We start from the raw sequence: 23679 nt of genomic DNA, 5'->3' as shown, positions 1-23679 counted from the left end.
GGAAGGCGTGCCATCCAGAGGGACTTGGACAGGCTTGAGAGGTGTGTCAGTGAAAACCTCATGAAGGTCAACAAGGCCAAGTACAAGGTTCTGCACCTGAGTTGAGGTCATCCGAAGCACCAATACAGGCTGGGCAGAGAATAGACTAAGAGCAGCCCTGGTAAGAGAGACTTGGGGGTGTTGATTGACAAGAAGCTCAACACAACCTGGCAATGTGTGCTCACATCCCAGAAAGCTAACTGTGACCTAGACTGTATCCAAAGAAGTGTGTCCAGCAGGTCAAGGGAGGTTATTCTGCCCTTCTACTCTGTTCTTTTTGGGACCCCACCTGGAGTGCTGCATCCAGCTGTGGGGCACCTAGCGTAAGAAGGATTTGCACCTGTTGAAACAAGTTCAGAGGAGGACCACGAAGATGATCAGAGGGATGAAGCCTCTCTCCTTGAAGACTGATTGAGAGAATAGGGGTTGTTCAGCCTGGAGAAGACTCAAGGGAGACTTAATAGCACCTTCCAGTAGCTCACGAGAAAGCAGAAGAAGGACTTTTTACAAGGGCATGAAGTGACAGGACAAGGAGGAATGGCTTCAAACTGAAAGGGAGTAGGTTTAAGTTTGGTATTAGGAAGAAGTTCTTTTCTGTGAGGATGGTGAGGCACTGGGAGAGATTGCCCAGAGAAGCTATGAATGTCCCATCCTTGGAAATGTTCAAGGCCAGGCTGGATGGGTCTTTGAGCAACCTGACCTAGAAAAAGTAGGCCCTGCCCATGGCAGGGGTGTTGGAACTAGATGATCTCTAAGATCCTTTCCAACACAAAACATTCTATGAATTTGTGCAGAAACTATGTAAAGAAAGAGTATGGTGACTGGTATAGTTCTTCCAACAAATATTTCAGTGCACAGGTCTGAAAATCTGTTGATTAATACAGTGTTCTTTTAAAAAGTCTGTAGCCATGTTGTTTCTTCTTCAGAATAGGCTGCATCTGAGCTACAAGACTTAGCAAGTGTAGTCATATTAGCACGGGCTACATGGTGTAGACAAGCTCCAAAAGTATAGCAGGGAAAGAGAAACAAACCATACATGTGCATCAGCAAAGAGAAACAGGATAAAAGAAGTAGTAGATTAAAAGACTAGTCAAACATGATATGAAAATAAAAATAAAAACAAAAACAATTGTGTTTCTGAATGAGGGCAAGTAGTTCAGGTTAAATAAATAAATAAGCTACACCACCCCCAACTACCCCTCCCAAGAAAGCATAAGCATATGTAGATACAATAAAATATACATAGGGAAAGATCTGGTTGCCCATATGGTTACAGTTTTTGTTCTCTGTTAAAAAGACCTTTTTAACATATTTCCATACCCCACCCTATTTTTTTTTCAAACCACCACATTTCTTATCAAAAAGTTTGGGGAGAAAATCTTTCCTTTGGCTTATAAAAGGACAGTTGACAATAAAATAAATGTGATTGATAGTACTCATTATTACATAGTACAAAGGAAAGTGGTCTGTATAGCTTATTGGAATAAGGAGAATGAGTATCTTTTCAACAATTAAAATTAACGGGCAAACAAATTGCATATTGCGATTATGAAATACAGACAAACATAGCACAGGAATGTAATTGGATCAATCACCAAATAACCAGTAACTACCTGGAGAGAGGGATAAGACAATCTGTAAAATGTCCTAAATACCTCACTTTTTCTAAAGTATTTTTGTAGTCCCCAAAACTATGTCAAAGGATACACAGCAGCAGTAGGTAGCACTAAAGTTGTTACTTTAATCATAATAATTTGAGGCTTATGTGAGTGAAGGTTGTTGAACTAGATGGTCCTTGTGGAACCCTTCCATCTCAGGCAGTTCTGTGATTCTGTGAAATGAGAAGTAATATTTTTTATTTAACTAATTAGTGTGGAGAAGCTTTGGAACGCAGCAAGTCATTTTCATATCAATTTTAAAATACCCATTTTCTATTTTGAGTTGGTTTAAGAGTTCACGTGTTTACTTTCTAAAAAAAACAACTATGAAGAAAAAGGCACAGAATAATCACTCTAAGTCTAGCCAAAGTTTTTCATCATTTTCATAGATGTAGCCTTCAGCATTCTGTAATAATTTAACTTGAACTTCCACTTGAATGTGAAGAAGAATACACAGAATCTATGGAAACTTCACAATGTAACCTGATTTCATTGACTACTTAATGCTTGCATTTAATTAGTTTAAGAAATAAACTGTATTTATGGTATTTTGTTTGTATGGGGGTATTGTTGTTGTTATTATTATTATTATTATTTACTGTCTTGAACTAAAGTAATCCTACGTTATACTGTTTCTTAGATTATTAGACATCTGACACTGTAATTGCTTTAATAAGGACAATAATCATTTGGAATAATATGAGGCATTACTGTATATGATGATTCTCTCTTTCAGCCTGCTCAAAATGTTTTACAGTTGGTTAACACTTTAACTAAATTAGTTGTAAGCTATAAAGGATTATGTGCGATGGTTGGGGCAGATCTGAAAGCCCTGTGAGCTGTTTGAATTTTGTTTAAGGGTGGGAAAATGTGGATACTTCTGCTATATGTCCTTCCTAGCAGAACATGTTAGCTTTCAGATAAATTAAGGGCAACAATACACACACACATTTTCTATTTCTCTATTGCCTATTGATTTCTTGGGTTTTTTTTTCTGGGATTGTGTAGTGGATAAAATACTATTAAGCAGAAATAAGATGTAATTGGTACCTAGGTGCCACTCAGGGGAGAACTAAACAGTGGCAAGAGTGGTATAGTACACTGTGGTGTTTGTGAAAGGATATGCCACTAAAAATGCCACTCTTTGTTTATTTGAGGCCTTCTCAGCCAGTTAGGTCTTGTAATGTAATTTTGAAGCTTAATTTTCATAGAATCTACCTTATAAATTCTAGGAGTTAACTTACTATGGTCCTATTTGCAATGTATACTTTCTCTTGAGAGAAGGTCATGTGAAGTTCATTTTTAAGGGCTTTTTCTTACATAGCTTATGTTCATCTTTTTAGGACTGAAACATTAGAGAAGGCAGGGGGGCTGTCTGTGTAGGCCTGAGCATTTATGAGACCTTGCTCCTGCAGTCTGTGCTGACAGTACACAAACCAGCTGTTTTCCTGAAGCTGGAAGACTGTAGGACTTTGGCTGTGTTTATAAGACAATCAAAAAGTGGATTTTCAGGCTAAGGTACTGTCAGATCTTGCTTTGTGATTGTCTGTATTATGGTGTTATGCCTTCAAATGAATCAACTGCAAGCAGAAATATGAACACCGGACATCATTCAACTGGGGAACAGAGGAAACTGAAATTAAGGTTCAGTCCTGAAGTGGCTTGAATAATTCTCTTCCTTATCTCACGTGTTTGCCCAGTTCTTCATGGAGATCCCTTTCTTGTTTATCTTGAAAAACATTCTTATACACTACTGTAACATGTTCATAGACAAAAGTTTTGTTGGAGACCAGTATTTGAAAAAAATAGAAGAGCTTTATAGTATTTCCTTCTTTGTCTGAAAGCATTTCAAAAGAAATAGATCTGAATCTGGACATGCAGAAGCGATTCAAGTTAAGAACAGTGTTTTGCTCGGGGATAGATAAATACAAGAAAAGGGATGGTACAAAAATTTGAAATTATATCAAATAAAATGTAGCAAACTCATATGTTCTGTTCACTGTTTTGAAGTATTGTGCATGGCACAGATCATGTTTGTATAAAGCTAAAAGGAAAATAAAAATTCCCTTTGCTTTCCGTCAATTTGAGTTTAGGAGCTTTCAGGAGTTTCACCTTGTTAATTTTCACCTCATGATCAATAATGTCATTTGATTATAAAATGTGATGGCTTAAAAGGAATAATGTAGAAAACAGTGTTGTAATAGCACGTAAATAATTAGATAGGGATACTCATTAGATCATTTTAGTGTAACGTTATTTGATTTCCTGAACTCTTGCTGTACATGTTTGTATTAGTCAATGAGAAAGAAAATGTGACAGTTAGCCCAAGGGTTTTGTTGTTCGGTATAAGTCTTATTTTTAGTTTGTCAGTTGATCCAATGTATTAGTCACCATGCTATCAGCTGAATCCAAAGAGAACAACACCACATTTGGAGTCTGATGGAGGAATAAAAGTTCCTTTTTCAAAAAAATAAAGTAATATATATGCTTTTCTTCAATTTTCAGAACAAAAGAGCCAATCTCTTTCTTTTAAATGTGTCTGTGGTCTCAGAAGAAATAGGTCCTTTCTGTTGGTTTGTTTTCTTTTTCTTTTCTCAAAGTTGATAACTTCATCAACATTTGTGATTGAGTTTTAAAAATGCTGACATTTAAAGTTGATCCTTCTCCTTTGCAGCTTCTGTAACAAAACTTATCTTACAATTCTTTTCACCTATTGTTCCGTGCAATAGTCACCAGTGTTTAACTATTGTAGTTAGTATATATTAAGCTTCTGTGTCTGATTTAAAACTTCTTATTTAAAGAGATAGCATAAAGATGCAGTACTTACCTCTTTGACTATCTGAAAACAAGAGTACATTTGTGGGATATTTATTTGTAATTTTTTTATAATTACTTGAAGAATTTATGTTGTTCTGCATAAGATATTTATTGCCTATGTGCGACATTTGGACTGTATTCTTATGCTGGAAAAACAGAGATCTTTATTTCTTTTGATATTTCTTTAATTTTTATTCTTGCTGTATATGATTAAGCTTTCAGTAGGAGAGGTGGAGGGTAGTCCCAAGAAGTCTAGCAGAGGGATCCCTCTGGGATGGATGGGTCTTGATCCCTTACATGGTAGCTACAAGTAAGTTAGAAGTTAGGCAGGCCATGGGAATTTTCAGTATACTTCTTCATAGCCATTGAGTTTTGAATTGGTTGGTTTTGATTGTCATTTGATTGAAAAACCTTTGTAGCTGTAGAAGATATAATGACAGTATTTGCCAGGGGAAGTTTCTTACAGATCTTTAAAGCAGTTCCTCAATTCCCCTTCTGTTGATGTTTTCTTTTAAAAAAATTAAAACATTAGAAGGATACTAAGAAAGATATTATCTTCTTAATGAAGAATTATATGCTGAATTATTACAATAATTGCGTCAGTAATTTGATATGGTGGCAAAGTGTCTAGAGCTAAACTGGTGGTAATGGATGCAAACAAAAATGGATTTTCCTGATTTATAGCTTTTACAAAAAGGAAATCAAACCTGGAATGAAAATATTTTTCAGCTGCTACTGTTTTGAGCTTGTCAAGTTATGCTACCTATTCTTCCAAATGCAGTTTAATTTTTTTTCTGGGCAGCTGATTTGCCCCCTGTTGTTTTTTTTTTTTCCTATCTTGCTGTATTTACATGTATGTAAATAATATTTTTTTAAGTGGCATATTCTTATTAAAGTGCATTTTCTGAATAATGTAGATATTTTCTCTCTGGAGACATTAGGGACAACTGCATTTTAGCTCCCTTGTTGTGAAGGAAGCCAAAAAGAGAAATCAAACACACATGCATACACATTTACACACTGAAATCATTATGTGCTTGGGGAACACAAGAGAGAACCCTGAAGAAATAAACTTTCTGCAACAGTGCTTTTCTGTGGCTGGCTACCTTCAGTAGAAACATAGAATAAACAGTCAGAGATTAACTGAAGCTGTGATGCAGTGGGACTAAAGAAAATTAGCTATTAGAAAAGAACACAACTTTAGAGAAAACTAACCATATCATAGCAAGGGTGTAGGAGATAGGAAGAGTCTTCTGCTTATGTAATCTTTGGACTGCTTTATATTACTACACTTATGTATGGTAGCCTTGATAAACATTGCAATTTATTAAGTTCCTTAGAATGAATGCATTTTATTTTAGGGAAGAGATGCTTATCCTACTGCTTTACATTAAGGAATGTTAATGCTTCCATTAATTTAATATAGACTTACTTCACATGATTCAGAATGAAGATATAAAGTATCTGGAATAAAAAGTTGGCTTGTATTAAACATCATATTTCAGTGAGAGAACATAGTAGCATCATTTGGGGAAAAATGCACTTGCTTAGTATGACCACTTAAGGGAGCATAGGAAGGCTTTTAAAAGGCTGAGATATTGACCGTAGATGAGCAGTACTGCTTGCCATGTCTGTCCAACTCAAAATCTAACATTAGAGAAGTGCATGTATTTAAAGTTTAAAGGCCATCTTCAAATACAAGCATGGGGCTGGAAATGTCAGTTATTAATTGTTTGATTAGATTCTGGAGAATAAATGAGAAATCTGTAGAGAGTCATACCTACAAGTTGTATTTCCAGATAGGTAGATTAGTTACTGCACCTATTCAGTAATCTATACACTTTACTATCAGTAGAACTTACAACTTCTCAAAGTTGGACATATGACTATACTTAAGAAAAATGTATGGCACATAATATGGTTATTTATAGAATTGAATGGCTGGATCACAAGGGAAACACAAATCAGAGATGCTGAGGTGGCAAAGGAGGAGTAGGAATGGCTTAAGGGAGCAGACACCAGACATAACTATGACAGTGAATCAGGAGGAACGGAATAAGATTATTTTTGTATAATCAGGCATGAAAAATCAGATAAGAATTCATGTAGTTGGAACATGAAAACAGAATTGTGCTGAAGTGTTTCAAAGAGCCAAAAGTCAATTGGAGTCTACTTGAACCAAAACTACCTGAAACTAATATCCTGTGTCCAGTACAGTTGGGATTAATGCCAAGAAGCACAGCTGAAATGATTTTACAGCTATGGAGGATTTTCTCTTGTGAATTGATAAAGACCAGACATCCATGCTTGTTCTTCATTAGGTAATGATAATTGTTTTGTCTGGGAGAGGTATCTAGCATTTAGAATGCTTCAGCACAGGAGCATTAAAACCCCTTCATAGAAAACTCAAAACTTGCACTGAATAGCAAAGTATGTTTCCCTCTTACACAGACTGTTGTGTTTTCACTGTTCACTGCATTAACCTTCCCTAGAAGACTGGATCAGATTGAAGTTTCTACTCATAAGATTTGAGGTTTCATTACTCTGGGTTCACAGTATCAATAGATAAATCTCTGGTATTAACAACTGTGACTGACAGCTGCTCTCCTCTGCTCAGTGTTACCTGCTTTAGGAATTGCAAAAAGAGAAACTGAGCTATCTGAGGGGCTGGTTTGAGCCAGCTGGATACCTGCTTCAGAAATTAAAACTCTGCAATCCAGTGAGAAGAGTATATTTCTTTGATTTTTTTTTTCCCAGAAGCATAACTGTATGTGAAAGAAAATGTTCTCCCAAACTCTCAGAGTTTCAACTAGTAAACTTACATAATGTGGGGACCTTGCTTAATGAGTTTCCAGTGGGTCTCATTATGTAGTGATGTTAATCACATTTTTGACATATTGTGAAAAGCCTTGTTTTATAACAGAAAAAGTAGATATGTAACTTACAGAATGTTCCATGATTTTTGAGTTTAGAAGGAACATTTCAGATATAGCAAGAATTTTCTTTTACACTGACTGTTTGGAATAGGTTTATTACATTCAGTAAGACAGCATTGTTGAAGTATTGCTAAATGCTTTGTAATTGAGTATAAATGTTAATACATATACCAACTTACATGCATATATATAAAAACTAAAATGTATATATTTGCCTTGCAGGGGTGAATAAGCTGATCCGTCATTTACACAAACACAACATACCCATAGCTGTTGCCAGCAGCTCAAGTGAAGAGTCATTTCAGAAGAAAACAACCAGACACAAAGACTTATTCGGTCTTTTTCATCATATTGTGTTGGGAGATGACCCTGAGTTGAAGCGTGGCAAGCCACATCCTGATCCATTTTTACTTTGTGCAAAGAGATTTCACCCTCCTGCACCACCAGAGAAGGTAAGAGGGGGAGGGCACAAGTTAAATTTAGAAATTTTCTGTTTGGGCTATATGTTGATTTTTTTTTTAATGTGATAAATACTTAGATTAATATAAATATTCTAAAAGTCAGCAAACCCTGTTTTCAAAGATGTTTGTGCTGTCGAAGAGAGAGATTTTCCCCCACTACATCTAGAATTTGTTATGCAGATTGCTCTGACTTACTACATGGTAGCATGCAGCAAAAGGAAAATATAATGATTTTCTGCTGTATACATAAATCTGCAAGCTTAACTTCACTATTCAGAGTTTGGAAACAGTTATTTAAACATAGGTCAGTTTATTTTTCATCCATTCATGGCTGATTTACCTCTTAAGCGTTGAAACATTAAATATAGTTCTTTGTGGAGAGGACATATATTTTTCCTAAGCTACATCTTTCCACTAGCAGTCTAAATCGCTGAGATCATAGTTCGTGTTTCCGATTTAAAACTTCCAGTTTGAGCAATCTTTCTAAAATAGTAGATGTGTTTAGTTTTCCCATCTTATATATAACTTTCCAAACTTTATTCTGAAATAGAAATCTGTAGGGAGAATATTTCACATAAGCTGAGAGTTACTTAAAATAATGTCTTCATTTTTATTTTAAATTAAATTGCCTTTATCCTTAGAATATTTTTCTCGCTTCTTCTCTGTCCCAAGTGGAACGTAAGTTCTGAAGTTCTGGAGTTTCATTACTGTGGAAAAATACATTACATGCTAATTTGAAGGAAAAAAATTTAGGTAAATTAGACTGTGATTACTGTTCTGTCAGTAGAATTATTGGGAAAAAAAGGCTAGACAAATACATATGGAATGACTAGCTAAGATTCCTCAGCCTTTCATACTTCAAGTTCTCACCCAGAGTCTAAGTGGTATTTTCATTGCCTGGGAATACAAAGTGAATTAAGTTTGATGCAGTGTGGTTTACTGTCAAACAGTTAACCAAACTGGGTTTGAGTTTTGGTTTGGTTTGATTATTTTCTGTTGCAATTTCTCTTGATGTTCTGTATATGTGAATCTACTTCATTTGTAAGCTTGCATATTCAGAAATGATACACCAAATATACATATACAAGGAAACAATGTCATCTGTGCTAATGGCAAATTAAATATAATTTCATGTGAGGAGCAGAGGAGCAGCTTTCCCAAAACTCTTAGTATGTGGTTCTATTTCAGAAAACCCACAAGGTGGTAATACTTAAAAAGAACAAAACATTAAAAAACAACACAAAACCAAGCAAAAAACCAGTGGACCAGTGACATGTGTAGATACTTGTATTTGATCCTTTAGTTGTGTTAGCATTGAAAAAAATATATGAAGAAATAGTAGCATCTGTATTACACTTAATAGTTTTAGAATTTAAAGGTATGTTAGACAAAGTCACAGATTGTTTATAGTAGTTCTGTATTTTTAATTTTGTTAACTCTTCTGTGAAGAAGAACATAAATGTTTGAATCCATATTTTTCCTTTATAAGAAATTTACAGCATCAAATTCCCTTAGTGCAGATAATTCAGCTGAACTTTTTTTTGTTGCATCTACAAAAGTCACAAATGTTAAAGTGTGAGAAATTTGCACATGCACAGAATTCCCAAGAGGAAGGAAATGAAAACAGTACATGCGAAACTATCCAAAACATTTGTGACCAGTTGCAGTATAATGGTGTCATCTTCAGAGTTTTATCCCAAGTGGTGAACTAATAGAGCTGCAGGCCTGGATTTCATGCCAGCAATCAGTAACATCCAAGGCTGCAGCCAACTATCAGGAGGTAAAGGTAATGTCTACATAACCAAGTAACTGGACTCAAGCAAAACAGGTTGTTAGAGCATCATAGCTAGTGCTTAGGCCCATACACCTATGCTATATATTATTTAAATGTTTTCTACTGGATTAGATTTATTGTGATCCTAGGCCGAGATAAGGTTCTTTGGAGCTTTACGTATTCTTAAGCATTGGAGGTTTCTTGATGAGTGCCTGGAAAGAACTTTCACTGGAGCTTCCTGCTAGAGCAACCTAGTACATACCAAAACTACACAGTGAAACAAACTACCAGGGAGCAAGTGAGAGCTTTCAGGTTTGCTTTAAAACTTCACTGCTGCTCTAAGCAAAAAATACAATGTAGACAGAAAAAAACAAATGCAGAGTTTAGCTGTAGTGGTGTATCAGCCAGTGGCTGCTGCTATACAGGCATACTTCTGCAAGTAGACCGGTATTTAAAGTGATTTATAAATGGATATTATATCTGCTTTACCGTCATTGAAGGATGTCGTAAATATCATCTCAGAATTTCTTAAATGTTGACCTTTTGATTTGCAGTCTTTGGTTAACTAGGAACTTAATAAGCATAATGATAAAATGATAGCACAGGAATTTCAAAAAAGATACATCCTGCAAATTCAGCCTAGGTCTTCTATCTTGTGCTGCACGAAGCATCATATGAACTTCCAACACTAGTAACAATGCACAGTCATGTAAGTAATTAAGTAAATCAGTCAGGTAATCAAAATAGGATCTCGAAATTAAATACTAGAAATTTTGTATTTTACTATATATTTTTTTTAATATATTCCAAATTCTTCTCTTAAATGCACAGATGCAACTTGTATGAAAACCGTCTGGAGCTGTACATATGTAGAAACAATGTGTTCTCGAATGTTATAGAAATTTCAGGCCACAATATTCAAAACACTGTGTTCTTTTTCATACATTTTATTTAGACGATTGAAAGACACTTTTCAGTGTTATTCTGTTTGGATTCTGGTCAGGGAATACTTGAACAAACTGGACATTGATAAATCCAGGGACCCTAATGGGATGTACTCTCAAGTGCTGAGGGATCTGGCAGATGTCTTTGAAAGACCGCTTTCCATAATCTTTGATCTATCATGGCCATTGGCAGAAGTGCTCGAAGGCTGGAGACAGCAAATGTCACTCCTGTCTTGAAGCTGGGCAAGAAGGATGACCCAGGGAACTACAGGCTTCTCAGCCTGATCTCAATCCCTGGAAAAAGATGATGGAACAACTAATCCTGAAAACCATTTCCAGGCACAGTAAGGGCAAGCAAACCATCAGGAGTAGTCAGTATGGCTACACCAAGGGAAAGTCATGCTTAACAACTTGATTAACTTCTTTGATTAAGTGACTGGCCTGGTGGACGGGGTGAGAGCAGCGGCTGTTGTCTACCTGAACTGCAGCAGTGCCTATGACACTCTCACCTGTATGATGTGGATGAGCAGACAGTGAGGTGGTTTGAAAACTGGCTGAGTGGCCAGGCCCAGAGGGTTGTGATCAGTGGTGCAAGTCTAGTTGGGTGCTAGTGATTAGTGGTGTGCCCCGGGGGTGAGCACTGAGTACTGTTTAACATCTTCTTTAGTGGTCTGGCTGTAGTTAAGAGAGTGCTCAAGAGGATCTTATTAATGTGTATGAATACCTGAAGAGAAACTGCAGTGAAGAAGGCGCCAGACCTTTTTTCAGTGGTGCCCAGTGACAGAACCGAAGGCAATGGACACAGACATACACAGGAGACTGTCTGAGCACCAGGAAACACTTTTTTTTACTGTGAGGAAGGCCAAGCACTTGCAAAGGTTGCCCAGAGAGCTTGTGGAGATCCTCAAAATTTGTCTGGACATAGTCCTGTGCAATGGAGGAGGTTGGACCAGATGAGCTCTGGAGGTCCTTTCCAATCTGACTCATCCTGTGATTCAGTGATTAACTTCACAGACTGGATCTGGGAAAAAAAAAATAAGGAAACAAAAATACTTCTGCTAAACAATAGTTTTCTGTGGGGTATGCCCAGCCCCTGCCCTGGGGCTGAGATATCGCCGAGATAAGGCGATTGCTCAATCTCCCAGCAGGACTCCCTGGGAAGGCAGCTAACTTTCACTTAGGGCGAGAAAAGACAGACCCAGAATCCTCTGGGAGACCCTATGCAGATCCTTTGTAACCCATTGGCCTTTACCCTCTGGCACCCATCCCCTGTATCCCTATAAAAGCTAGCCCTCTGCCCCTGCGAGGGAGAGAGCTCTCGTCCCTGGCTTTCCCCTTTGCTGGAGTATGGACCAACAATAAAGCTACCATTCGTGCAGAACCAGCCACACGAGCCTCTCGTCTCTCTCTGGTCCAGCCTGGAGGCTGCCCTGCAGAGCTGAGCTGAAATCATGAGCTGACAATCACTAAAGAGCTGACAGTCTCTGCACGGGCACTCCAGCCAGCAGCTGAGGGAAGACACCAGGCCTTGGGAAGGTGATTCCTTTTGGGACCATCTCTCCGGACCGGTCACCTCTTCCTTGGTCAGAGCTACTGACCCCTCGCCAGCTGTAATAGTTTTCTGTTCCACTTTAACTTATAGGGCTTACATTCTTTAAAATCATGCTTTTGAAATTTGAAATACTAGAATATTAATTTTTTATGTAAAAGAGTTTATAATAACCAGGCCATTTGTGTGTACTTGTAAAATTTATACATATATATATTTATATATTGACTATAACTTTTCAATACTATATTGAAGAAGTTTTGTTTCATAATAACAAAAATGGTATGCAAATTTATTTTACATATGACTCTGAATCAGAGGGTTTCTGACATCCTCATGCCAAGATTTATACATATTTCTAAGATACTTCTGTCATCAAAACCACACAAATAATTAACTTCCTGCTTAAGGATGTTGAAGGCTAAGGCATTTCTTTCCAGTATTTTGGTTGATTTGCCTGTAGCTTTTCTGTAAAATAATGGACCTTAGTATTAGTTTAAAAGCAAATAAATCCATTATTATTCACTTTTTAAACACAGGGATAGATTGTAGTAATACAAATGGTCATAACTCTCTTATGAAGAATCAATCTGTTCTATTTAAAAAGTTCGAAGTGATGTAAATCATTACCTTAATTTAAAACACTATTTCTTTGCAGTTTCTTCCATTTCTAATTAATTAATTGATCCCATAGTTACAAATAATCTCTGTACCAAATCTAGAGAGAGCTCATTAAAATTTTTTCAGACTGATTAAATAGCATTAGGATTTATGAGTCTCAGTGGATGTTTTGTCATAGAATGGAGAAGTTCAAAGAGAAATTTTCTGCGACTTTTTTGCTATAGAAAATGTAGTGAAAGAACAGTAGATTCAGAACACTATGACATTCAAATATTTTGTAATTTTATTCTATATTGTACAACTAAAACAGGATAAAGAAGGCTGATTTAGTACTTAACATGACCATCATATAAAAGGATGCTAAAACCTTTTTTTTTGTGTTATCCCCTTTATTTTTTAACTTTTTCCACTTTTTTTTTTTTTTTGGCCGTTCAATTCCACCATTTTTAGTGTATGCATGTAGTGTATATATTTTACTTACTATGGTTTTCAAGCATGTATTTAATTAGTGATGTTTCTCTTATTCCTTTTGTATACCTGGAGGTTGAATGTATTAGGAGTACTTTACTTAAAATACAGAAATTACAGACATGAACAGCCATTCTAGGTGGTGCACTGAGCTGTAAATTGGAATCCCTGCTGTTGAAATCACGTATTTTAATCACCATAAATCTTCCCCTTTTCCATTTTATGAATTTATTGGCTTATACTCTTTCCTGAATGTTTGCAATTCACAAGTTTTTATTTTAGAAATAAAAAAGGGCATTAAATGTAAAAACACTGACATTTTTCAGCTTAGTTCAAATTTACGTTAATGGCTGTTTCTTCAAGCTTGGCTCTAGTCTTTCTTTGAATAGGCATACATTACCAATTTTTTCTCGTCTGAAACAACCTTCTAAATAGCTATTCATGGTATAAACCATTCTGATTTACCCAAGCCCTGCTGTCTTATCTCCTTGGACTCACAGTTCTTACCAGCTGTTTTAGCATATTGTTAGATATTTGTTTTTTCCAGTGGATATAACCTGTGATGATAATGGTCAGAGTATACCTGACTTTTAAAGTGTTAGGCTGCATTTGGGAGGACAGATAACAAAGAGTTTGTAAATGATAACTGTTGTTCTCAGACAGTGTGGTCTGACAGAGACATACAGCACATGCCAGTGGCTGCTTACTATGAAGAGGGATCAAGGTTGCTCCACAGCTCTTTCTGGCTGAAGGTGCATTTTGAGGTAGAAAGTAGAATTTGGTCTTTCTTTTCAGAAGCCACTGTCTTGTCCGTACTGATGTTTTACAGTTCATGAATTAATTAGGCATTTGATGGGTTAAAGTCAATAAAGAACTTCTTGTCTGCTTTGTTGATGCCAACTCCAGTGTAGCCATGTCGTATGAATGAATGAAAGTCTGGGATGTTTGAGTGTTTCTGGGGTGTGTGTTTTCTTCTTGCCCCTCATCTTCAAGGTTGTACTCTATCAATGTTGCTGTTAGCCTTGCATCCTGTGCTACACTGTGACAGGCTTCCAAACACAGCAGAGAAGATTCTCCCGTGGCAGAAGTGTGTCGTGGTGTGGGGATGGTCCACCCTGGGAGGTGGTGGGACAGCTGAGCAACTGATTCAGTGCCATGAGAGATTGAAAACACTGCTCCTGAGTACACACACCTTGCTTAAGTGTTTTGCAACAAAAGCAGAGTTCACTCCCTTAAACAAATTTAGATTACATAGATTTAGGTAACATGGGTTTCACTGTTATTGTACATGGAGTGATTGAGAGGCGAATGAAGTATGTCCCATCATTTGTGTATACCCAGATTAGTTTAGTTCTATCGTGTAGAACCTGCCCTGAAGTTTTGAAAATGGATAGCAGGTGAAATCTGAAAGGGTGTATCTATGGACTTGGAACAGAACATTTCCACTTGTCTGCCTTCTAACCAAGATGAGGTGCCAAGTCCAAGGAACATCCCTTTTTCTGATTTTATAGCTTTTTGGAGAAATGGGATTTTTTTGCTTTTATGTATACATCCAAAATTGCCCAGTCTCAACAGCTTGAGTCTTTTCATCAGGAACTAAAAATACCTTGTAGTTAGTCTTTTGTAAAGCATAATTGGAAAACTAGTTCCAGCACATTTCTAAACTGCCAAGAAAAGTCCTCCATAGAGAACATAACAGCAATCTGGGACTTCTGTTTTCTTTTTAAAGCAGATCAGAAGAGAGTTTTATCCTTGTCTTGTCCACTCTATGGGCTACTTTCTGAAAAAATGTAGGAAAACATCTTCTTGTGCATTTTTGAACCTGAGAAATTCAATCTTCCAACCTTTGGGCTTCCTTGGGAATTGTCCTAGTTATCACATGATACATTAGCTCTTTACTCAGAAAGGTTCTTGGCTAGAACTTCTTCCTGAGTTCCTGAAGCCTTTACTTTTCTTGATCTGCAATGTGACTGAAGACTTATTTCTAGATGGCAAGTTGTTTTTTGACTATTTAGTATATTTTGCTGGACTAGTTCTTGAATTCCTGCTACTATGGGGCACTGCAAAATAATTAACAGCATAACTTTTTGTATGGGTTCCTCTCCCTTCTAGAGAAGCTATTGATTTCAGACAAACACTGAAGAAATTTCAAGGAATAAATTATTAATAAATCATCATTTTAAATTGTGTATTAAGCAATTTAAAGTAAATAGGTATTGAACAATATAGTTTTATGTGTTAAGACCTCCATCTTGAAATATTTCTAGAAGCTTTAAAGCTTGGGATGCAAAGATGCAGGACTCTGGTGGAATGTACTGTTGGCTGAATCCTGCACCTTCCTCAGCTGCTACACAATCTAAGCATGTAGCCCTTACTTGTGTCTCCCAGGCTGGATGATGAAGTCTGTTGTTAGGAAGCTTGCCTTCCAGCTGTAGAGAAAAGAATGTGAGGTATTTCACCATGTCTCACAAGCTAGGACTTCTGAAGATCTACTTGTCACAACCCACTGGTAGAGGGTGTGATGTTGGTTATAGGTTCTTGTCAGGTGGAGAAAAGGCACTGGACCATGTGTCGGGGAAGTCTTATGTTTTATTATACAGTCTTCTTAACTGTGGCAACCAGCCCAATGTTTACACTCAAAAGGTATTGGCTAACACACCCTTAAATTCTTACAATACATGTCCACAAAAAGTATCGGCTAACAAGCCCTTAGTTTTGTACAGTACACTTCATAATTCCCACAAAAACTCTTCAGAAGGTGCTGGCTCACGAACAAGTCACCACACCACTATACAAAAGTAATGAGTTGGGGTGGGGGAACTGAGCAGAAGTGTCAAAGTGGAGCAGGAAGTTGCCTCGACAGCACTTCCCCACCTCCATGGGACCCTCTCTTCTGATCACCTTTCCTGTAGCAATTCTCTGAATATTTGAGACAAAACATGCTTAGGTCCTCTACACTTACTATACACAGGCATCTTTTCCCTAAATTCATAATAGGCCACCATTTTATACTTACAAGATAATTAAAGGAAGGAAACTTTGTTTGTTTGTTTGTTTTCAGGGTTTTTTTCAATTATCATGCTCTCGGTTCCTATGGTTGATTTACTTCCTCCCTTTTCTTCTGAAGCATGTGTACTTCTGTGTTCACACATGTACACATCCACTCTGCCAACCTACCCATCCCCATGCTGGCAGTCTTTATTATATATTTGTGGAAGAAAAATGAGGTATTGCATGGCTTGCAAGTAATTTAACTTTTAAGTGTTCCAGATATTGCCCTTGTTACTGCAGTGCATGTTTATTTATGGATGTATTTGTCTTACAGAGATGAAAAAAGTCATTGAAATTCCATGCAAAAAGTAACCTGGTCAAGGTTTGCTTTCACTTAAGGTATCTTTAATGATTGAAAGAGGAAAGAAGGATTATAATTAGTTCTTAGTCTTTGGGGTACCCTACTTGGGGGGTGGAGAGGTAGGAACACATTTTTTTTCCTTGCATTTGTCTTGATAATGTATCAAGTAGCTGCTAAGGAACTTGATGAAATGTGATGCAGAATAATAAATTATGCTCTGCAGCCTTCTTTGCTTCTACGTGAGGTGAGTGTGTAAGCACAAAGAGACTGGTACACCTCCAAATTCAAAAAGCATTATATTCAGATTAGCAGGTCACTGGAGATGCGCTGCTAATTGTTTTAGGGAACTCATTATGGGTATTATCACATATTAATTATGCATGGTAAGTAGTAAAAAAGAGGGGGAAAATCCTTGTTTTATGATAACTTGCTCACTGAATTATCTTTTCTTTCTTTCAAGACCTTGAGCGTTTTCTTAGAGATGCCAAACAGCAGTCATTGAATAATTAGATTTTAATTAACAAGAATTTTCACAAAAAATGTTTTTAATGTCTTTTGAGTTATAGCAAGCATGAATAAATCCTCTTTCAATAAGATCTAGTGCACTGATCCTCTCTGTATCTGGAGTTACCTTTGTAATCACCCAGAGCTTGTTGTAACAATGGTTTTCAACAGTTTCAGGACAAAGAATGAAGACTGAAAGAAGGAATTGCATTGTTGGCAATATTTTTGGTTGCTTCTTTGTAAATTATTGTCATATTGTCAGCTATGCGTTGTTTTAATGCACTAAGGGTAGGGAATGGCGAGTTTATTTTTTTGCTGTTTGTTTAAATTACTTGTTCTTTGTGGAGATGTGGTTGTAGGTAATATTCAGAGAGCTGGTATTGCATGATAGGGTTCTTACTCTGTTGTGTGATAAAGAATTTGTAAGAGTCTGTCTTTTTTGGCATGGTTGCAGAAAACCTACATATAGAACCATCAATTAACACTGCTAAATTATTTATAGTCTAAACAGGGCAAAGCTTTTTGCTCAGACTGATTGCTGCATCACAAAATAAGTGCACTTAGAAGGTGATTACAAAGTGTACTCCATGAAGCAGTATTGGAGATTTTTTCTAAATTATTGTTGTGATAGGTGTTATAAAGATAAAAGACCTTGTAGTATAAAAAGAACTGAAGACATGAAGACATGTCTGCTAAAAAAGGGTGCCTAACATTTCCATTTCAGCATCTTTTAATCTTAGAATAATAGCATAATTCAAAGCCAAGAAGGAAACGGTTCAAGTTAAACTTGAGTAAGACTGAAGTGATTCTGATTTAAAGTAGAATACAATTCCAAGCAGTAGCAGAAATGCTACCCTCCTATTCCATTAAAGAAAAGCTTTTCATTTTTGTCTAAATGCTACTGAATATAGGAATTGCTGTTCATGCTCAAATTCAGTGTCCAGCTTATTTGGCACCATCTCTGATGATAGCTAATAATCACAGTTTAATAATCACCTTTTAGCTAGAGGGGGTTAATTTATCCACTTAAATTCTGTTGCTCCCATATCAAGTTGTTTTTTAACAAAAACAGATGTAAAAACAGGCTATAGTAACCCATTCACAGGATCTGTGTTTTTTCTTGACACTGATGTGTGCCTGGGACAATGAATTCTGTATATGTTGCATATGTTCCAATGTCAGCTTTTTATATGTTATGAGTGAGAAAGATAAGAAGTAATTGATCTGTCACTCAGTATTGTAAATGCTGCTTGTCACATCCCTTTTTATTTTTTGCTCCCTAAATAAAGCCCTTTAGATTCTGTTCAAAACCTCACCATCTGAAAGGGTTGTGTTTGGGTTTTTTTGTGGGGATGAGGGCAGTGATATGGTTGGTTGTTTGGTTTTTTTCTCCTCATAATCATTCTGATTGCATTTCTTCAAACCCTTCCTATCAAAAACATTTTAACATAGAATAATGTCTGTGAGATCTAGTACATGGAGCATTCCAGATGAGACTATTTTATATATATCTCTGAATATAAATAATATCACCCAAGATCTAAATTTTCACTGAGCTGATCACCCAAGTTCTGAATTTTCACTGAGCTGTTTACAGTGATGTCCAATACATAAAGCAAACGTTAGAAAATGCGTCCTGCCACATTTCTTGACCATTTTATTCCATTTGACACTTGACTGCCCAATAGACTATCACTCCAAAGTTCTTACAGATGTTATCCCAGATGACCTACAAAACTTTGTGTTATCAGCAGGTTTTACCAAGTATAGAGATAAGGATTACTAGTCAATACTTCCCTGAATAGCACCAGCATTATTTTAAAATGCAACTGCAACTATTTTCTAAGATAGTGGCGTGGTAATGGAAATGGCTTTTGATGTTAGTAACTCCTTCACTTCATAGGTTAGTTGCTTCAAAGCCCCAAGGTTTTGCTGACTAGTAAAGACTAGTTGATGCAATTTCATCCATTGCTGAAAATATCTTCTGTTACAGAACATGTTTTCCTCCATAAGAAAATTGTCCTCTTTCTCCTGAACAGACACCTGGTCACAGTGATGTATTCAGTTTGTCTCCAGAACATATTATTGCATCTTGTAGCTCAGACTGGAGACATTAGAGGTTGCCTGTTGTCCTCAACTTCAAAACTATTACAGACTCAAAATATTACTGATTCAAAAAAGTGCCATGGGTGCAAAAAGTATAATAGCATGTAACTTATCTTACTGCTTTTCACTCTCAATAATGCAGTTACCCAAGCAAATTAAAACAAAACCTTTGATTTTTTTCAAAGAATGATCATGTATCTAAAGTAGAATGCATTTGCAGTCTTTAGATTAGCTATGATATATCATTGGAAGACTGATATCTGTTGTGAGTTTTTAAATTTCCAGGCCAAAAATTTTCATTGAGAAGATTTTTTTTTCCTTAAATTTCAGCAAATAAGTTTGCAGTTTTTTTAAGATGTTCCTCTGAAGATAATATTTTTGCAATTATAGTAATAACTAGTAAAATGGTCATATGATAATTCCATGAAGAGTTATATTGTGTAGAGTAGGTGTTTGAAGTTTACGAAGGTGGAATTCCTGTAGTCATGTGTTCTAGAAGTCAGGAATAATGCTATGACTCTACCATAGGTGACCATTACTGCATCTGGGAATGTTTCCCTGGTTTCCTGATGTTTGTGTGCTGCTCAGTGTGGTCATCATATTTATATTTAAGTACACATTAAACCATGAGTGGATAAAAAGCATCATATTCATGTGTGCTGGATCACAGGCATGGAGCCCACTCTGGACAACTGTTGGAGCACTGTGAAATATATGTAAACATTTAAGAAGTACAGATGTAGCTTCTAGAAACTAACCACTATACACATACACTGATTGGCATTTGTTTAATGAACATTGTGGCTTTTTTAGTGATCAAGATTCCAATTCTTTATTTTAGATGGCAAGCAAGTATTGTCCCTCAGTTCTTCTCAGAGTTAAAAAGTTAACAGAGGTCGTTCCTGATAGAAATAAGAAGTAAATCAGACATCTCTGATTTCAGCTGTGTTCTCTGCTGCCCTGGTCCAATAAGGATCAAAAGTGATTTAAGCAAGACAAATTTTAGTTATTAGCCAAGCAATAAGAAAGGGAGGAAGAAGAGCATGTACCAATGATTCCTGAAAGAGTGTATTTTTAAATATACTGCTGGAGAAGGATGAAGAATGTAGGCATGAAGATTGTACAAGGCACAGAGGTCAGCGTGATATAAGACATACAGCTGAAAGTGGGAGAAAGAGATAAAGAATGCAATTAAGTGAAAGGATAGAAAATGCCTAGGGAGTAGAAGGAAATAAAAGCAAGACATAAGTAATTGTGGGTAAGATAATATAGGGCCTTGAAGGTGAAAATGAAAACTTGAATTTGTAACTGCACTAAGTAATCTATATACCTTCATTATAAATTATAAAGAGTTAATAGTGTGCAGTAGCCCATTTGTCCTTATGGCTTTCTCAAGCATTTTTTAGGGAGTGTAGATGAAAAGCGAGGAAATAGTCTATACGTTAATGATGTATGTACTGAAATAGTAAAAGCATTTACTTTTTTGAGGCTAAGCATTCTGTCTCAAGAGGATTGGTAGATGATGTGACAGGGCTAACATTACAGCAAAAACTCTTCAAACATTTAGGATGCTACATGTCTAAATATAAAATCTCACGAAGATAGTGGAAAGAGGAGTCAGCTGCAAATGTGCACTTTGGCATGTCTCTCAAAGTAAAGAAGTTTTCTTTAGAAACACTGATGTCAGTTGCATCTTCTAGTATTGCATTAGCTAGTAACTCTAAAATGTTTGGACAATTTATTACTGTCCCTTTCTCCTGTAATTTGATTTTTTTTTTGTTATCCCCTTAGCAATCAGTTGAAGAGCAAGTATGCTTGAAAGATGATTGTTGACTTTGAGTAGGCTGGTGGAAGACTTAGTGATATCTTCATATTTACAGCTCCTCTTTACACCTGATATTAGTAAATGACAGCCTTAATTTTCTTTAAGATGATTAATATTTAGTCGAGTAACTTTCTTGTTTCTCTGATTTTGTTTAAATAATACGGTGCTAATGAATGGTGAATAAAATGTTCCATAAGTTGAATACTTAGAAAAGGTGTTCAGTGTAGTTTTTCTCAGAAATTTTGAAATATGTCTATTCTTTGCTAGAACAATTCAGTCTCACCAGCTTTCACACCATTTTTAAAAATCTGTGAATTGAGTCCTTAGCTTCTCTGTCTGAGTTGAGTATGTGATCTGGCTTTCTGTAAAGTGATTACTAGTAAGAGCTTCAGGCTCAATGTCAGTCCAAGGATGAAGAAATCCATCACAGAATGCTGTATTTTAATAAAAGGATTTCAGTTACTCGGCAGTATAAAGACATAATAATGCTTGTGACATGCTGTGGTGTATTGCTTTAGGATCAAACTGAACATTGGAATAATAGCAGCATTGAGAAGAAAGGAAAAATAGGATGTCTGATTTGAGTATCACTTTTTCTTCTATTGATTTCTATATTTAGCGTAGTGTATGGCATGTCAGGCCCTGCTTATAAAGGCTTGTAAAAGAAACTACTTGGATTCCTGATCTTGCATGTTAGCAATCAAGCAGCATGTGATGCATAAACTTGCATAGAATTGGAAAGATCCTAAGGAAGATCTGCTACCAGATGTAGATGTTGGGGTTTGTGTTAAAAGCTTGTTTCAGACCCACAAAAGAGCTGAGAGAGGTGACAGCAGGTGGGGGATCCCAAATCACACCTTCCCAAACAGTTCCCACACCTGTCACTGAAGTCATCATCCTATCAGGTGACCATCTCCATATGGCCAGGGCAGCAGAGTCCCAAAGGCAGACAGGAGCCCAGATTAAGGACTCCCCCAGAGAGGGACAGCCTGTTTGGGCCCTCCCACTGCTGTCCCAGAAGTCCTAGCAAGGTGAATCAATGCTGGATCAATCCTTATAGACTGAGGGGAGATGCTGCCTAGGGTGTGGCACTCAGTATGGGATGCAGAGGAAGAAAATTTGGGGTGTGATCAGGATTTTTTACAGGGAAATAGAGGGATAAGGGGATAAAAACCATTGGATGTGTAAATAGGTAACACATTTGTCTGGCCATGCACAACTCCTTACCAGTGTGGTGTGTCCTGTGTTAGCAAATTCCACTTCTAAATCTTCCTGGCTGAAGGGCGTCTTGTCTGTGGTCTGTATGTGTGTGGCCAGCAATTGAAACCAGACCCGGGCAGAGGCCCATGTGTCCAAGGTGCCAGTGGCTGGAGCAAACACAGATCTGGATGCTGGCAACTGGGCAAAATGAGGTACTAGCCCCCAGCCTGGGACTGCAGGTGACAGGGGGTCCAGCCCAGGCATCTGCAGGGCCAGTGGCCAGGCTGAGTGCAAGCGTGTGAGCACTAGAGAAGAGGCAGCTGAATGACCCTGTGGGTCCTTGGGAGTGCTGAGTATAACTGCATTGATCTGTGTGTCTAGAGTTGTGTATATTTATTTATTTATTTATTTACGTGTGTGTTTGTGTGCTAGTGCCTGCTGGGAGATACATGCTCAGCCTTGCTACTGTTTGTACTGGGGGCACGGAGCTGTGGCTGCCTCCCCTTTGTCAGGCTGTCAGACGAGGCTCTATTCCCAAGAAGCAGTAACCCATTCCCTAGCATCACATGTTTCTCTCTGTAAAGGGAGAGTGGATGACCTGATCGTGTTCCAGGTAGGTATCATGCTCCTTCTGTTTCAGTCTCCCAATAAACCCCCTCCTTTCTAAACCTCTCAGAGGCATTGAGCTGAGCTGCATAGCAGAAAATATGCAAAGTAAACATGGAGCTGTGCCCCTATTCTGTTTCCCCTTCCCCTCTTATCCATATTGCCCAATGGTGGGTGATGTTTTTTTCAGTTGAGGTAGTCACCGTAAAAGTCCGTTTTAATTTCTAACTTTATGCTTTCTATATGTTTGTGCAAATAAGTTTATAAATCCTTCTTTATTTTTTACTTAGAATTTCTCTTACTACCATGCCTTCCTTCTTGCTTCAAGAGGAAGAAAAGGAATAGATTGTTTAAGGAGAATCTGGATTTTCTGTTTACAGAGCAATAAATGTTCTGAAATGAACTGCAGTTGGATATGTTGTAAAATTGCTTTTGTTTGACAGGTTAATAAATCTTAGTCGAAGGTCTGAATGACTAGAGATATTAAAAGCTTGTGTTGCCTGACAAAACCAAACAACCCAACCATCTTTTTGCATTTCTTTTTATAAACACAACAAAGGGCTCAGTATTATTTCAGTTGACCATGGCTCTCATTTTATTTGCAAAACCTTTGTCTATGAGTGTTCCACACAGTTTGTTCTTTTGGCTTTTTTTTGTGGGTTTTGTTTGTTCGCTTTTTTGGAGTGGAAAACATAAAACAAAATCACCTTAATTGGCAAATGTTTAAAATGCTGTAATTTTTCAATAAGTACACATGTTCATGGTGCAGACACCTTCCATTAACTTTTGCAGCTATGAATAAGCCTAGGAATTTTAGAG

The 23679-nt window shown here is 37.0% G+C and overlaps 1 protein-coding gene across 6 annotated transcripts in view; it reads left to right on the top strand.

Annotated features, from left to right (window-relative positions):
- Positions 1-23679, top strand: part of PUDP (pseudouridine 5'-phosphatase) — a 69890-nt gene that overhangs the window by 32707 nt on the left and 13504 nt on the right. For 5 of the 6 annotated variants that reach the window (XM_032100591.1, XM_032100594.1, XM_032100595.1 and 2 more), the window contains one exon: positions 7673-7902. In XM_032100591.1, the coding sequence (XP_031956482.1) occupies positions 7673-7902 (230 nt within the window). Of the gene's footprint in view, positions 1-7672; positions 7903-22686; positions 22852-23679 lie in introns of those variants that run through there. The other variant, XM_032100592.1, reaches the window with a different exon arrangement.

This window comes from Corvus moneduloides, chromosome 2 (assembly GCF_009650955.1).
Source record: "Corvus moneduloides isolate bCorMon1 chromosome 2, bCorMon1.pri, whole genome shotgun sequence".
NCBI classification, from domain to species: domain Eukaryota; kingdom Metazoa; phylum Chordata; class Aves; order Passeriformes; family Corvidae; genus Corvus; species Corvus moneduloides.
Note: the sequence above shows the minus strand (reverse complement) of the source record. Positions and strands in the feature narration are given on the sequence as shown.